This window comes from Asparagus officinalis, chromosome 3 (assembly GCF_001876935.1).
Source record: "Asparagus officinalis chromosome 3, Aspof.V1, whole genome shotgun sequence".
Lineage (NCBI taxonomy): Eukaryota > Viridiplantae > Streptophyta > Magnoliopsida > Asparagales > Asparagaceae > Asparagus > Asparagus officinalis.
Window position 1 is genome coordinate 28,562,480 of NC_033796.1, and position 15,197 is coordinate 28,577,676.

At 35.1% G+C, this 15,197-nt stretch overlaps 2 protein-coding genes across 3 annotated transcripts in view; both read left to right on the plus strand.

Annotated features, from left to right (window-relative positions):
• LOC109833575 (uncharacterized protein C18orf8) lies at nucleotides 403-10,081 on the plus strand. 2 transcript variants are annotated; one of them, XM_020401293.1, is made up of 13 exons: nucleotides 403-489; nucleotides 600-836; nucleotides 923-1,182; nucleotides 3,930-4,083; nucleotides 5,834-5,943; nucleotides 6,031-6,118; nucleotides 6,616-6,924; nucleotides 7,010-7,084; nucleotides 7,187-7,418; nucleotides 7,519-7,843; nucleotides 7,954-8,062; nucleotides 9,237-9,416; nucleotides 9,583-10,081. In XM_020401293.1, exons 2-13 carry the CDS (start codon nucleotides 672-674, stop codon nucleotides 9,742-9,744), a joined length of 2,169 nt encoding a protein of 722 aa, XP_020256882.1. In that variant the 5' UTR covers nucleotides 403-489; nucleotides 600-671; the 3' UTR covers nucleotides 9,745-10,081. The 2 variants fall into 2 exon arrangements, with proteins under 2 accessions (XP_020256882.1, XP_020256883.1); XM_020401294.1 differs by having other exon boundaries at nucleotides 403-484.
• Nucleotides 12,678-15,197, plus strand: part of LOC109833576 (E3 ubiquitin-protein ligase BRE1-like 2) — an 18,305-nt gene continuing 15,785 nt past the window's right edge. The window contains exons 1-5 of the mRNA XM_020401295.1: nucleotides 12,678-12,811; nucleotides 12,896-13,057; nucleotides 13,154-13,241; nucleotides 13,332-13,562; nucleotides 13,714-13,881. Of these exons, the coding sequence (XP_020256884.1) occupies nucleotides 12,758-12,811; nucleotides 12,896-13,057; nucleotides 13,154-13,241; nucleotides 13,332-13,562; nucleotides 13,714-13,881 (703 nt within the window). The 5' untranslated portion in view covers nucleotides 12,678-12,757. The remainder of the gene's footprint in view (nucleotides 12,812-12,895; nucleotides 13,058-13,153; nucleotides 13,242-13,331; nucleotides 13,563-13,713; nucleotides 13,882-15,197) is intronic.

The window sequence follows — 15,197 nt, forward strand, 5'->3', positions numbered from 1 at the left end:
CTTGAATTGTGATTTAGAAAAGATGAATCGTGATCATCCAATGTATTTTGGTGAAAAGTTCTGTTTCGCATGGACCATAACTATTACTAATTGTTAGTTAATAAGTTAATAGTAATGTCTTTAATGGCTCATATTTGGACTTGCTTTTTGATCAGTTTATGTATTTGCGCAGGCAAAAGAATATGGGAGATGCATAGCAAAGAAAGTTCCTGAAATTGAGCATAACATGTGTTCAAAAGAATTCCATGCACTACGAGCATGCATGCAGACCACGGTATATATTTAGTTACCACGTGCATAGTCACATACAGAAGTCTGTGAAGTATTTCTGGGGCAAATTGCTCACAACTTTATAGTTCACCATCAAGTTCCTAATATTAATTGTATCTTTTGCTCTGAAAGATCAAAAAATTGTGAATTTGACTACAAGGATCACAAGACTTAGGGAGGCCGATTATATGTTTCAAAGATATGCTGCATTTAGGTTTGGTAAAATTTTACTAAACTCAGAGTATATATTGTTTGAATGGCCAGATATACATATTTCTGTTACTTATTTTTTGTCATTTTTTCTTTTTTTCTGCTACTGTTGGTTGCAGCCACTTTTTCAATAACTGAAAGAAGAGCAACTGACTAATTACTTGGGTGAAGCTGAAAGGGAAACGATAAAAATGCTTGGAAATATATTTTCTCAACCTCGCATGAATTTAAGTGGTTCAGGTGCTCTTTCTCACGTTTATATACAGCAGCCACCTCTACGGTGCAGCATTCCTGAAACACAAGGGCTATTTTATGATGATGGGAATAAATTACTTCTTTCCCCAACATCTGATCAGGTCGTTGAAAGTAGACCACTCGCTGTTGCTTGAGTTTATCTATCACAGAATCAAGGGAATTATTCACCTAGGATCTTTCTTTTCAGGTTTTATCATGGAAAATAGGTAACTCTACTCAAGTTGATCCACCTGATTCAGATTCAATTAGTGAAGGGCCAGTTCTATCCATTCGATATTCTCTTGATAAAAAGGTCATAGGGATTCAACGGTCAAATCATGAGATCCAGTTCAAAAATAGAGAAACTGGGGAGACCTTCAGTAGGAGATGTAGGCCGGATTCTGAGAGCATACTTGGCTTCTTTTGGACAGACTCTCCATATTGTGATGTTATATTTATAAAGACAAGGTAATTACCCCTAATTCCTTGAGCATTGTGAAAGTGTAAAGTTTACTATTTACTAGGGGTGGCAAATGGGGTGTTGGGTCGGGTCGGGTCAACATTGACCCGGCCCATATAAGCTTCCCAAATCTGACCCATTTAATAAACGGGTCATGTTACCCAACCCATTTATTAAATTGGAAACCCGGCCTAACCCGTCTAACACACAATGACCCATTTGCTGTTTGTTTTCAAAGCTTACATTGTGGATAATCTTAAAAAATGTAGAGATTCAAAATAATGCCACCTTAGTCCTTATAGGCTGGTTCTTATACAAAGTGACTGGCATAATGTATTGGGATGACGAATTTACCACCATGGGTGGCACTCTAGTAAGAGCAAAGGAATTGTTTGAAAATATAGAGGCACTGAGTTGTGTCAGATTGCAGAATTTATATATATATATATATGTATATATATATATATTATATATATATATATTATATATATGTATATATATTATTAGTATAGAGAGAGAGAGAGAGGAGGAAAAGACTCTATCAACTTAAGTTGATGTCCACCAAACTTCCTAGGCCACTCATTTATTAATATAGAAAAAATTCATATCATGAGATCGCCTAGGCGATATGCAGTGGCTAAAAAGTTTGGTGGATACTTTTTTGGCTATCACTAGTTGACAACAAGTGTTCTCTCTCTCTCTCTCTCTTCTGCTGGTCTCTCTATATATATATATATATATATTATATATATATATATATATATATATATATTATATAATATATATATATATTGGAAGTGTTCGCTAATGGTGACGCCTTAGATAATGCATCAAGGAACGCAGCCTGAAAATCCATGGTTTGAGCTATATTGTGGATGATCCGTTCCGTTATAACTTGAAATCTACATATTCTAAAACCCCAACAGCACCAAGTTTGGGTGAGCCGCATCGGCGTTTGACCTCCCGTCGAGGCATGTGAAAAGTTCCTATTCATTGAAAACGCGTTATAATTGATACGAGTGGATGAAGTTTTTGTCAAACGGACCCGACGGTTCACACCGCAAACTTGGTGTATTGGAGTTTTAGAATATGTAGATGCAGTTTAACGGGCGGATCAATTCACAATGTAGCTCAATCATTGTGATTTTAGGGCGCGTCCTTCAGATGATTATCTAAAGGTGTCACCCGTTAGGAAACTTCTGCCCATATATATATATATATATATATATATATATATATATATATATATATATATATATATTATATAATTTTTATATGCAAGGTTAGACAATCCTAGGATTGTCTATAGTCATTTTTAATATGACCTATTATAGCTCTGGCACCAAAAGCGTCAAATTCACCAAGGACAAAACTATAATTACCAAAACAAAATCCCCAACCTCCCCCTTATAATTTCCATGTCTGGGGTTTCCTCCAATCAATCCCTCACTTTATCGAGAGAGTTACAGCACTGAGAGGCGACCCAAAGACCCTAGAGATGGTGAAGTACCTCAAATCAAACAAGGCAGCGATCCTCCGCCAAGGCCTCTTCGTTGGCTGCAAGAGTTGTTACCTTGCTCATAATAGCTGGAACCTGGCCCATTAAACGGGTAATGAGTTGGGTTAACCCGAATTAACCTATCTAATAAATGGGTCAACTTGGGTCAACCTGTTTATGACTCGAACCCATATAACTCGAATCGTACCCATTATTAACAGGTCAGGTCGGGTTGGTGGTTCGGGTTATGAACTGCCACCCCTACTATTTGTTGAAACCGAGTCCCAGGTAAATCTTATTGTTTATATGTGCTTCTCAGAAGCGTAGTTATTGTTTAACCTAGACGTGTCTAGGTATGTTATTGTCAGTGTTTTCAAAAGCGCGCGCCTCATCGCGCCTCATGCGCCTTACGATGCGGGGCGGTGACGAAGCGCCCAACATCTGATGTAGCAGCGCCTTTTGCGCCTCGCGTACATCATTACTTTGTGTAGGGTGCATATAGTACATATGCTCATATAGTTTTATTTGTTAACATTTCAATCGAGTCTTTATACTTGATATTCCATATCCCAAAAAACAAAATAAATCCATTAGGTCTTTTTAATAGCCTTCAATTGAGGACAATTATTAATCCTTTGCTTGGATATTAATCTTGATTTAACATTTGATTTAAAAATTTATGAATTTTGCTACTATGTTGGGTGTTAGCATTACAAATTAAGGCATTATATTGTGATTTTGTAGTAATATATTATTTATCATTATATTTTTCATGTAAATTCTAAAAACATGTTCTTTCACGCTTGATTACATATATTGAAAAATTATGTGTGCGGTGTGCGCCTCGCATCACTCGGGCGTGCGCATCGCGTTGCGCATTGCGCATGTGCGCGTAAAGATGCTTTGCGCCCCGCATTGCGCTTCGCGCATTGACAACACTGGTTATTGTTCCATCTGGTATCTTTTTCTGATATAACAAGACATTGTCAATGCTGTATTCAATCTCTTGTTTTAAGGTAAGCATTCATGACTTTGGTACTATATTTGGGAGCTGTAATTTTGTTGTTATGAAGATGGTTATCTGACTGAGTTAGCTTAACCTTTGTCACCCCTGCTGATACAAAGAAATTGATACAACATTCCTGAACCTAATAAAACAAATAAACTGTGATGATCATATATCATAGGTATTTATTTATGGATATTTTTCAATAAGGTATTCCAACAGTCTTATGTACTCCAATGATCCTATTGCAGCGGTATTGACTTACTTTCTTATGAACCTGAATTGAATACCCTGCGCTTGGTTGAAGCTAAAAAGTTCAACGTGAGCTGGTATATTTACACACATGAAAGTCGGATGGTTCTTCTTGCCTCTGGGATGCAATGCACTATTTTCTATGGTTTTCAGGTATTCTGGCTATAAGTTTGGTTTTTTAATTTTAATGGTTATGCTTCTCTGCCATTCTCTTGGTTATTGGCTGTAAACTTCTGTTGTAAAACCTGATTGTTTTTCCCCCTTCAATTTATTATTGTGCTATGTACGAAAGAAACTAATCCATAATTGGCGTTTTCAAGTTTTATCAATTATATGTGAATATTCTTTAGAAATTCTTTTAAGATACTGTTGTATGATTCTATCATCAGGAAGTATACTTGAAGCCATGTGTCCAAACACCTCCTTACAAGATCATTTCTTTTGATAGTTTACTATTTGGTCATGTAATTTGGTGCATTGCTTAGTGACATCTTTTATATAAAAGCAGGTATTGATAGTGACATCCACAAAACCTCATTGCCCCCCTCTTGATGGATTATTTCAATTATTAGCCTCTATGCAACCATAATTCTTGCTGGTTAAATTGTATTATCAGTATAACCATAATGAAATATTTTGCAACTTCGTGAGGAAGCACATATTTAGAATTTCAACCCATTGCTTTTGTTTCTTTTCTCAACATGCTCTCTGTTTTCCCTCTGTGTATAAGACTTATTCTCTGCATCTCAACCTATTAAAACAGAGTTGGTGGCCTCAGTTTGTAATGTTGATGTCATTCTACGCAATCCTTAGTGTTATATGCATATGCACACAGTTATTGCTTGTCAATGTTGAAAATAGCGATAACACATAGCGTAACGCTTACCTCCGGTTAACGTAAAACACAAAATAGTGTTACTCTTAACGTAGGTTAAATAATTTATTATTATTTAAATATTTTATAGATATATAACATTAAAAATAAAAAAATATGAATAATCATTGCAATTCTCAAACATATCATCATAAAATTATTATCACAAATCAATATATCATCACAATTTCACAACAAAATCAACCATGTTTGCCTTAACAATCAATCCAAAAGCATAAAATACTTCAAGTTTGAAACCAAATCATTGACGTTTTAACAAAACAAGCATTTCTAAGTCATAAGTTTTAATAATCCTAGAAAATGAGTTGAAGGAAGAACTGAAGAAGAAGACGGAAGAATCTGACAAAATGGTTTTTTTTTTATCTGGAGGCTCTGGAGGCGACGACAACAGGCCCTTTAGGGTTTTAGACTTGAATTTAACTTATGAAAAGTGGGCTCCACCCACTTAAACTCAATCACAGCCATTGAATCATTTAAAAAGCAATCCCAGCCATTGAACAATATAACTTAAGCTACAAAGCGCCACGACGACGCATTACATAGCGTACGCTATGGCTAAAATAGTGCACGTTATATTGTCCGTGCGCTATTTTCCAACGCTATGTGGCGGTAGGGCAGCGCTACGTTACGCTATGTGCTACGTTACGCTATGCGCTACGGAACGCGCTATTTTCTACACTGTTGCTTGTGTTTCTTTATCTATTTAAATCTGAAAGAAACACACATCATGATAAAATGTGTTTTTGGCGTTATATTATGTGTAAGGTTTGGAATGAATAAAGTATCACAGGCTGTTTTAGTTCCTTTTGGGAATTCTTATGCAGCGGCATATATTTCTGCCTACAAATAATATTCAGAAAAAGTAGCATATGTGTGAAATTGTTTTCGTTGGGACATTCAGGGCTCTACGCAAATTATCTTGTTAATCTTGTTGTGAGGTTCTAGTTATTTGTTTCAAATGCATGTTCTGGTTCTTTCTTTAAATATTTCCCTTTGCTTTTTCCTCAGTTTTCTTCTGCTGAGGTTGTTCGCTTGCCTAAATTTGAGATGACATTGTGCAAGCCTGAGGCAAACCAGAAACCTGTTCTTGCTGCTGAGGATGTCCATATTGTCACTGTGTAGGATTTACGTTATTCTCCAGCTTTTCTTATGGTTAATATCATTATATTATTTTCTTATTATCAATATGTTATATGTATTTGCAGGTATGGTAGGATATATTGCCTACAGGTTGATAGGGTTGGCATGATCCTAAATTTGTATAGGTTCTATCGTGATGCTGTCGTGCAACAGGTAGGACACATAAAAACTCATCATTATTTTAATACTCAGATTTTTCCTTGGTGAAAGATATTTCAGGTGATCTGATGGCCGTTTTATGCTGTATTGTCAAATTAAAGAAACAAAAATATAAATAAATAAATAAATCTTTTTTTTCAGTGGTTACATCTGATCCCAGTAGAAGTTTCTAGCTATATTAACACTCAGACCTATCTTTAGTAGAAAGATACAGCACATAAGAGTTGTTTATGCTTTATAGATGAATTTAATAAACCAGAAAAATGTGTTGACATTTTCTATCTACAAAATTGTTTATGCCTACAATATGATATGGTTTAATTCTTTGTTATGAGCTTTATTGCACTGTGGAAATATGACATATCTCTAGTCAGTACTTAAATGGTTATGTTAAGAGGAGTTTGAAGTTCTCATTTGCATCTTAAGGGCGTATAGGTAACTATATTCCATAAGATCTTTTGCTATTCCTAAGCAACTATCTGCCTTTGCAGGGGACTCTGCCTATTTATTCAAGTCGTATAACAGTCAGTGTGGTGGATAATGTACTTCTTGTTCATCAAATAGATGCAAAGGTTGTTATACTGTATGACATTTTTCTAGATTCCCTAGCACCAGTATCTGCTCCTCTTCCTCTCCTACTGAGGGGACCTTGTTGTAACAAGCAAATAGATAGCGAGCAAGGAAACTTGAACAATGCTTATGGAGGGATGATCTACGGAGATAGTTGGAAGTTTCTTGTTCCAGACCTTATTTGTGATGTTGATAATGGCATGTTATGGAGGATATTCTTGGATCTGGATGTGAGTTACTGTTTTATTTTATCTTTATTGAAAGTGGATTTATGATAAGTTCTATATTAAGATAGATTCTCTCCTCGGCCTGCAGGCTATTGCTGCCAGCAGCTCGGATATTCCGTCCCTTCTAGATTTCCTTCAGCGACGAAGGTTGGAGCCAAATAAGGTAGATTCATTATCATTCACGTGCAACATTGCCAAGTTGATATCCATAACGAGGGCTCAAAGTCTGGGATCTGGCATTAACATCATTTATTTCCCCTTTCAGGTTAAGCTGTTGTGCCTGGCAATTATGCGGACAATTATCCTTGAAAGGAGACCTATATCTATCGTCTCAAGAGCGATAGATGTACTTGTTGCTTCTTATTCTCAATTGGTTAAATTGGGAAATGCTCTTGGAGGTGGAGATAGACGAGCTTCGGAAAAGTCCCAATATTCTGGTGTCCAGCACACTATCAGCTCTGGGGCGTTGCCTCAGGAAGCTAAATCTGTTGCTCAAGGTATAAGTGAGTCTCAAGAATCAGTTGAAAGATAAATGAAAAAAAGGAGACCCTTGTCAATCCTTCAAAATCTGCTACTATTAAAGCATTTATATTTCAGGTTCTAAGTTTGATGGAGATGCAAATTTGGAAAGGCATGAAAAGTCATTATCAGGCGATATACAGGACATACAAGATAGGGAGGCTATAAATAATATGAAAGGTCAAACCTCGGGTGTTAATTTGGGACAATCACTGATGGAGTCTGGTGTTCAGCATAATAACAATCCAGTGGAAGCGTCTGTTTCTCCACAAATGGGTTCACAGAATGTGAATGTAGCAATTTCTCCTGATGAAATGTACCATTTTATCCTTGCTGTTGTAGAGGATGAAATGGTTGGTGACCCTTCATACTTGGTTTCTGTCATCATAGAATTTCTTCGGAGGTATGCTGTTGGAAAATCTCTTTGAGTTTTTTGAGTGAACGCAGGAAAAAAAAAAACACCTCTTAAAACCTAAGTTAATGGTGATCTCTCTTTTCCTATTATTCTTTTAGTGTTTCGAAGGAAATTTTTAAAGTCCATCCAAATGTTTACGTGATGACAATCCAACTGCTCACCCGCAGCAATCGCGATGCTGAACTTGGGTTGTTCATTATAAACAAGGTAAACACGCCATTTTAATTTACTAATTGGCTGAAAAGTAATGGCCTTTTTGAAAACTTTTGTTAGTCTAATTAAAAGATTCAATTGAAAGCTATAGAATGTCAACCATATTCAGCAGTTATACTGCCTTATATCACATTTTTCAAGATGCAACTGGTGTAATAAGCTACTATGGATACTTGGATTTGCTAGTTCCCTTCTTGATTTTTGTTATTGAACACACCTTAACGTTTACTGTTAATAACCATGTAGCTGCGATAATGTTTAATAATAATCTTTTACTGTCATTTTATATAGTCAAGCAATTAAAGAGGATAGTATTAAATGGTGACAAGTGATAGAGAACAACTTTTGAGGGCTTCTTCTTTCTACTGATTATCCTATAAACTTTTTCTTAAAACTATAACGGAGAAGGTGGAGCAGGGCATGGCATTTAATTTGCAGAGATATTCTATAAGATGATCCTATCTTTTCCCTGCCATTTATTCCTTAGTTTTTAGTGTTTGTTCAAATGTTTTTTCTTCTCTGTTTAGAACCCATGTTTAAGACACAGGAACAGGTACATACATTAGTAAAAAGATTTGACAGAAAATTTGAAGTCTCTAAATTGAAATGCAGACTCGATCACAAAAGACCCAAAAAAAAAGAGGCAAATTAAAAAACAATAACAGTAATGAATGGTGATGATTACAAAATTGGGTGAGAATGGCCAAGGGATACTGTCTATGAAACTTTTGTATATGTATTGCAAGGTTTTTGGTTTGAATACTTTTCGTTTGCTTGTTGGTAACTCATGTAATGTTCATTTTGCATTTGGAGCAAAAGGCTGTATCAAAGAGATTCGAGATTATTACTCCGCATTGCAGATATAAACTACAAGCTGTAATAGTTTCTTAAAATAGGAAAATGATGCTCAATTGATATAACTGAGATGTTTCTTATATCGTATAGTGTTTAAGTGTTTTATACTTGAAGGTTTATGTCTTAGCGTATATATTGCTATCTATTGCTAGTGGGGAGAAATGTTTCTTTCTTTCAACTTAACGATATGTATACGAGTAACATAAATCCATTATTCCTTGAATTGTGCAAATTCAATAACTATATTTTTTGTGACGCCAAAATTTTCCCTCAAGAAAAGAAATAAAAATCTATTGGCTTGTTGCTCCTGCAGATTATTGAACCTTCTAAAGAAGCTGCTCTGCAACTGTTAGAGTCTGGCCATGATAATTTGCAGACTAGGAAACTGGGAATAGAGATGCTTAGACAGCTGTCTCTGCATCATGATTATGTCAATATTCTGCTACAAGATGGACACTATCTTGAAGCTCTTCGCTATGCGAGAAAAAATAAGGTATCTTGACATTACACATGCATGCATGCAAGAGGCAACTTACATTGAAAAGAGTTGTCTGTTAGTTGTATTTCTTTGCTTTCTTGTTTCCTTACCCTTTTGTATGTCTTTGTACACAATCATGCTAGTGTCCTTGAGGGTTGTTAATAGCTAAACCACAATGCAGGTAATTACAGTGCGGCCATTGTTATTCCTTGAAGCAGCACTTGCCTCCAACAATTCACAGCATCTTGCAGCGGTGTTGAGGTTCTTTTCTGACTTCACTCCTGGCTTTAAGAGCACATCAGAATTCACGAGGTTTCACCAGATTCTGACTGAAATGTATTGAAGGGGCTTCCATTGCCAACTATAAACAATGTTTACTTGTTCCTTTGTCTGGACTACACGTTACAGTTCCGAGGTTACTCAATGGCAATCCCTCTGGAGATTTGTGGAGAGTTTTCACTTTTTTCTGCTGGATTCAGCTTTTGTAGATTTACTCCCATATTTTGTAATTCTGGGGACACTTGGCTTTTGATAAGGGGAATAAAGTTGTGAAAATTGAATGTTGCGTCAATTTTATGATCATCTAATAATCCCACCAAGTACTAAACATGTAACTTTGTGCATGTGTATTCTGTTGTCTTTGCACCATTACGTATGTCTGATTGTGTCATTTTCAGTTGTATGATTGTCTGATACGTCTATATATCATATGTTGTTATGAAGGAAGTGAGAGAATTTTAATGTGTGGACGGATGGGCGAGAAAGTCCATGAGTAGAACCGTATCTATCGTTGCTACTAGTTTGCTATCATGACTGACAAGGCGTCAATTAGCTCCTTACCCGTGTGATCAAAAGTTGATGTTTTTCGTTTATCTTCATCAGATAAAATCTAGTCGATATCCTTATATTTCATCCCCCTCTTTTTCTACAAGGAGCATTATAGAGATTTTGTCATAGGGGGCTGTTTGCAATTTCTATAAAAGAAAGAGGTGGGTGTTCAAAATTTAATTTCCTTGTATTTCTGTAAGAACTCGTAGAAAAAGTTCATAGAACTTAAAGACCATTTTTTGCTATTTCTTTGTTCAGTTCAAAATATGAAAAAGTTCTTAACTTTATAGAAAATAGGTATTTTTTTTGTTGGATATCACTTTAAAATAGGTTTCTAACAATGCCCATTGGAAATCACTTGGGGTGGAGAAATAAGGTACGGACGTGCTTAATTATTTTTAATACAAATGTCAGATTTCTAGACAATTTCGGGTAGAAAGTTGTCTTTTATAAAATACCCATATTTTCCCTACTTTATAGAAAACATTTCTAACTTTTTATTTGAACCAAACACAATTTATAGAAATCTATAAAATCTATTATTTACAAAGATGCCATCGTCAGGTGTTTTGCCAAAACTTTTCTATAAAATGAGTGAACCAACCCATTGTACTCTTTAACTCCTCAATAATAAATTTCCGAAATTCATGCAGGTTTTGTGAAATTTTACTACTCTTAACTCCTCAGTAATAAATTTTCGAAATTCATGCAGGTTTTGTGAAATTTTACAAAGCTGACGCAGGTTGCAAAGTAAATAAAAAAATTGGAAGAACTCTTTTTGTGGTGAAGAGAATCAAGAAGATAACTAGATGATTGTTAGATTGGTAAAGATAAAAGTTAGAAAATTTTGGGGAAAAGCTCTAGTATATTGATATTATATTATGAATAAATAATGAAATAAATTATAAGAAACATATTTCTTGTAATAGGATGTTTTCTTTTGCTTGGTTATTTCTTAAAAATAAGAAAATATATGAGATGAGATGAGTTGTCATTATATTATTGGATGATGTGACCCACACTTAAGGAAATTGTTTTCCTAGTTTTTTGGGAGGAAAACAAAGAAATGAAATGTTAATGAGATGAGATGAGTTGTCACAATCTTATTGGATGATGTGAGTAATTTTTAAATATGAGATGAGATGAGTTGAGTGATGTTGTGGATGAAAATAATATTTTATTAGATGTGGTGGATGTGATGGATGAGTTGTTGGATGAAAATAATATTTTATTAGATGTGATGGATGAGTTGTTGGATAAAAATAATATTTTATTAGATGTTGTGTGTGAGTTTTAGGGATGAAAATGTGTGAAATTGTAATTTTTTAGTTTTTCTTGGTTTGCATTTCTATTTTTTTGGTTTTTTAGGAAATAACCAAACAGCCCCTCATCTGAATGAAAGAGAGAGAGAGAGAGAGAGAGAGAGAGAGAGAGAGAAACACGATTTAGGGGCTGTTTGGATGCCTTTAGAAAACTAGAGTATTTATAACACAAAATAGAAAGTGGTTATCCACCTCACCACTTTTTATTTGAGTGTTTACATTGTTTGGTTATGAATCTTTGTGAATCCTAAAATAATAATATTACATTGTTTGGATAGTATAATGTAAACTAGAATATTTATGACACAAAATGGAAAGTGGTTATCCACCTCACCACTTTCTACAAGGTTTTGACTTTATTATTATTTTTTTGGACACATTTATGACATTGTGTAAGCTTTCCAACAAAATCACTCCTAATTTTGGTGATTTTGCTTTCGGTGACACCTCATCAAAAGGTGTAAGCTTTTCATGTAGGGGCTGTTTGGTTCGTTTCCTTGATATAGGGAAATGCAATTCCATGTAAAGAAATATAAGTTTAGATTTTTCCAAATTTTTCCAAGAAATAGATTGTTTTGCTTTGGTTCGCACATAAAAAATGGTGAGAAACCAATGTATTTATTTTTCTTGTGTTTGGTTCGCATAGAAAAAAAGGAAAACTTTTGTAAACAAAGCAGAGAAGGAAAAAAAATCTGACGTGACAGAGTTTTTATCAATTTCATTCGGTTGGGGAAGGAAATCGGAGAGGGAAAAAAATCTGAGCTGGCGACGATTTCAACAGAGTTTTCCCTCTTCCATCCGAGCGAACCAAAGCGGCACAAAGAAATGGACGGAAACAAAAAAAACTGACGTGGAGGGCTAAAAATCTGACGTAGAGGGGTTTTCTGAGTTTTCCACCCCTTATAATAGCGAACCAAACAGCCCCGTAAAAGAGAATTTAAACAAACAATGTAAAGTGATGAAAGCTGACATTAGGACCCACTTTTTTATACTTTCCATCATTTTATATGGTAAAAACATACAACCAAACAGCCCCTTAGCAAACTCTTTCATTTTATGTACTTAGTTATAAATGCGGGTGGAGATCAAAGGTTCCTCTCTTTCCAAATCGACAATTCTTTATCACTTTATTCTTTATTCTAAAACCCTAATTCCTTTTCCTTCGATTCCTCAAAACCCTAATTTGCTCTCCCCCAATCTGCGACAATGGCTTCGGGCAAGCGGGAGAACGATGCCCGAGTAGTGGATCAGAACCAAGAGGTGAATCTAGGGTTTTAGTGGAAAAGAAAGAAAGAAAGAAAAAGAATCTTGTTTACTTTGTGTTTTCTAAATTTCCATTTGCAGGTTGATGCTGCTGTTCTCCAGTATGAGAATCAAAAGCTCGTTCAGCAGCTAGAAGTTCAGAAGAGCAAGATGCACGATCTCGAAAAGAAGCTCAAGGACTTGAAAGATAAGCAGGATTCTTATGATCAGACCTTGATGACGATGAACAGAATCTGGAACCAGGTCAGCTTTCAACTTCTCAATTGAAGTTCATTTCTTGCCCTAGATTTGTCTTTTCAATTTTTTTCTCAATTTAGTTCAATTAGCATGAAATTTTAGTTGGTGGACGATTTGGTGCTGCTCGGAATTAGAGCTGGGGGCGATCCTGAAACTTTACAAGCATTGGACCATGATGATTTCTCCAAAGGTTCTCAACGATTTTATGTGTGCGTGTTCTTTTTGCTTCATAGAATTTCATTGTTCTAAGTTTTGTGCCCGAATCCTTCTCTCAATGTAGAATTACTTGAATCATGTTCTCCGGAAGAGACATTTCTTTGTAGGCTCTTGAAAGCTGGCCCTTTCGAGAGAAATGGAGAAAACGGAATTTTGAAGCGTATTCAAGAAGCTCTTGCTTTGCGACATTCACACACTATGAGTGTGATGAAACAACTTGAGGAGACTATAGCGGCACAGAGAGCTAAAACAGATAGCTTAGCATTGGCTTCACAAGGGAGTTTGACTTCAGAAGGTTTGGGAGCTACTTAATGAAGTATCTATTTTGCCAATCCGCATTATTGCATTTTCTTTCTCATTTCTGTTGTCATTTTCTTTTTTTTTTTATATTGTCTCAGATTTTGATTTGACGTTAAAGCGATAGTTGTCTTGACTTTTTGTGACAGATGCTATTGTGCAACTTCGCAAGTTTGATGACTCTATGAGGGATGTGGCGAATAATCTGCGTCAAGCAATTGATATCCTCCACCAGAAGCATAGACAGTATGTAGATGACATAAATACCCATCTTGATAGCAATACAAAGGACCAGACTGAAATAAAGCGACTTTCAGGTATGTACACTACTCTATTGATTTATGTGCATCATTCCATTTTACTCGGGTAGCTGAACTTTTACTTACCTCCTTAATGCCAGTTGAAGTTTTGAAAGTATTATATCAAAGTCGATAAATGATTATTTTCTTTTGCTAGATCCTTAGTGAAGTCTTGGGAGTATGCATTACAACAAAGTATGTAAATAAGTTATTTTCTTGGGGAAAATGCTTTCAGCCCCCAAAAGCTAAGGAAACGTGCTTCCCACCCCCAAGACTTTGTCAACGGGTGTTTTACCCCCAAAAATAAAGATTCTGTTCTCTAAGCCCCAAAACACAAAATCCAAAAGATTAAAATATGTGAAGATCATAATACCTTTCTCTTTCTCTTTCTTTTTTTATTAAATATGATGATGATTATTTTATTATTTTTATTTTCTCTCTCTTTATCATGATGTACTGAGATGATAGTTGAAATGATTAATGAGGATTATTTTATTATTTTTATTTTTTATTATTTTTGTTATTTGTATTGGGAGATTGTTAAAATTACGGGTTAATTGTTAAGGTTACGAGTTAATTGTTAATGTTACGGGTCAATTGTTAAGGTTATGAATCATCTCTCTCTATCATGATGTTATTTTGATGATATTAAAATGATTGAAGAGGATTATTATTTTATTATTTTTGTTTTTTATTCTTTTTCGTATTTTTAGAATATTCATTATTAAGGATAATGGTTGGTTGTAAAGGTTATGCATTGATTGTTAAGGTTACGGGTTGGTTGTTAAGGTTACGGGTTTGTTGTGTAGGTTATGGGTTTGTTGTGTAGGTTACGGATTTGTTGTTAAGGTTACGAGTTTAATTGTTAAGGTTACGAGTTTAATTATTAAGGTTACATGTTTAATTGTTAAGGTTACGGGTTTAATTGTTACGGTTACGGTTTATTAATTGTTAATGTTACGGTTTAATTGTTAAGGTTACGGGTTTAATTGTTAAGGTTACGGGTTTAATTGTTAAGGTTACGGGTCAATTGTTAAGGTTATGGATCCCTTCTCTCTTCTCTCTCTCGTAACCTTAATAATTAAACCCGTAACCTTAACAATTAAACCCATAACCTTAACAATTAAACATGTTAAGGTTACGGGTCAATTGTTAAGGTTATGGATCCCTTCTCTCTCTCGTAACCTTAACAATTAAATCCGTAACCTTAACAATTAAATTCGTAACCTTAACAATTAAACCGTAACCTTAACAATTAAACCCGTAACCGTAATAATTAAACCCGTAACTTAACAATTAAACCCGTAACCTTAACAATTAAACCGTAACCTTAA

Excerpts from the sequence above, each read along its gene's own strand:
- LOC109833575 (XM_020401293.1), top strand. The coding sequence starts at position 672 with ATGCTTGGAAATATATTTTCTCAACCTCGCATGAATTTAAGTGGTTCA. Across the intron at positions 5,944-6,030 it reads GATGTCCATATTGTCACTGT|GTATGGTAGGATATATTGCC; the intron begins GTAGGATTTACG and ends ATGTATTTGCAG. Across the intron at positions 6,119-6,615 it reads GTGATGCTGTCGTGCAACAG|GGGACTCTGCCTATTTATTC; the intron begins GTAGGACACATA and ends CTGCCTTTGCAG.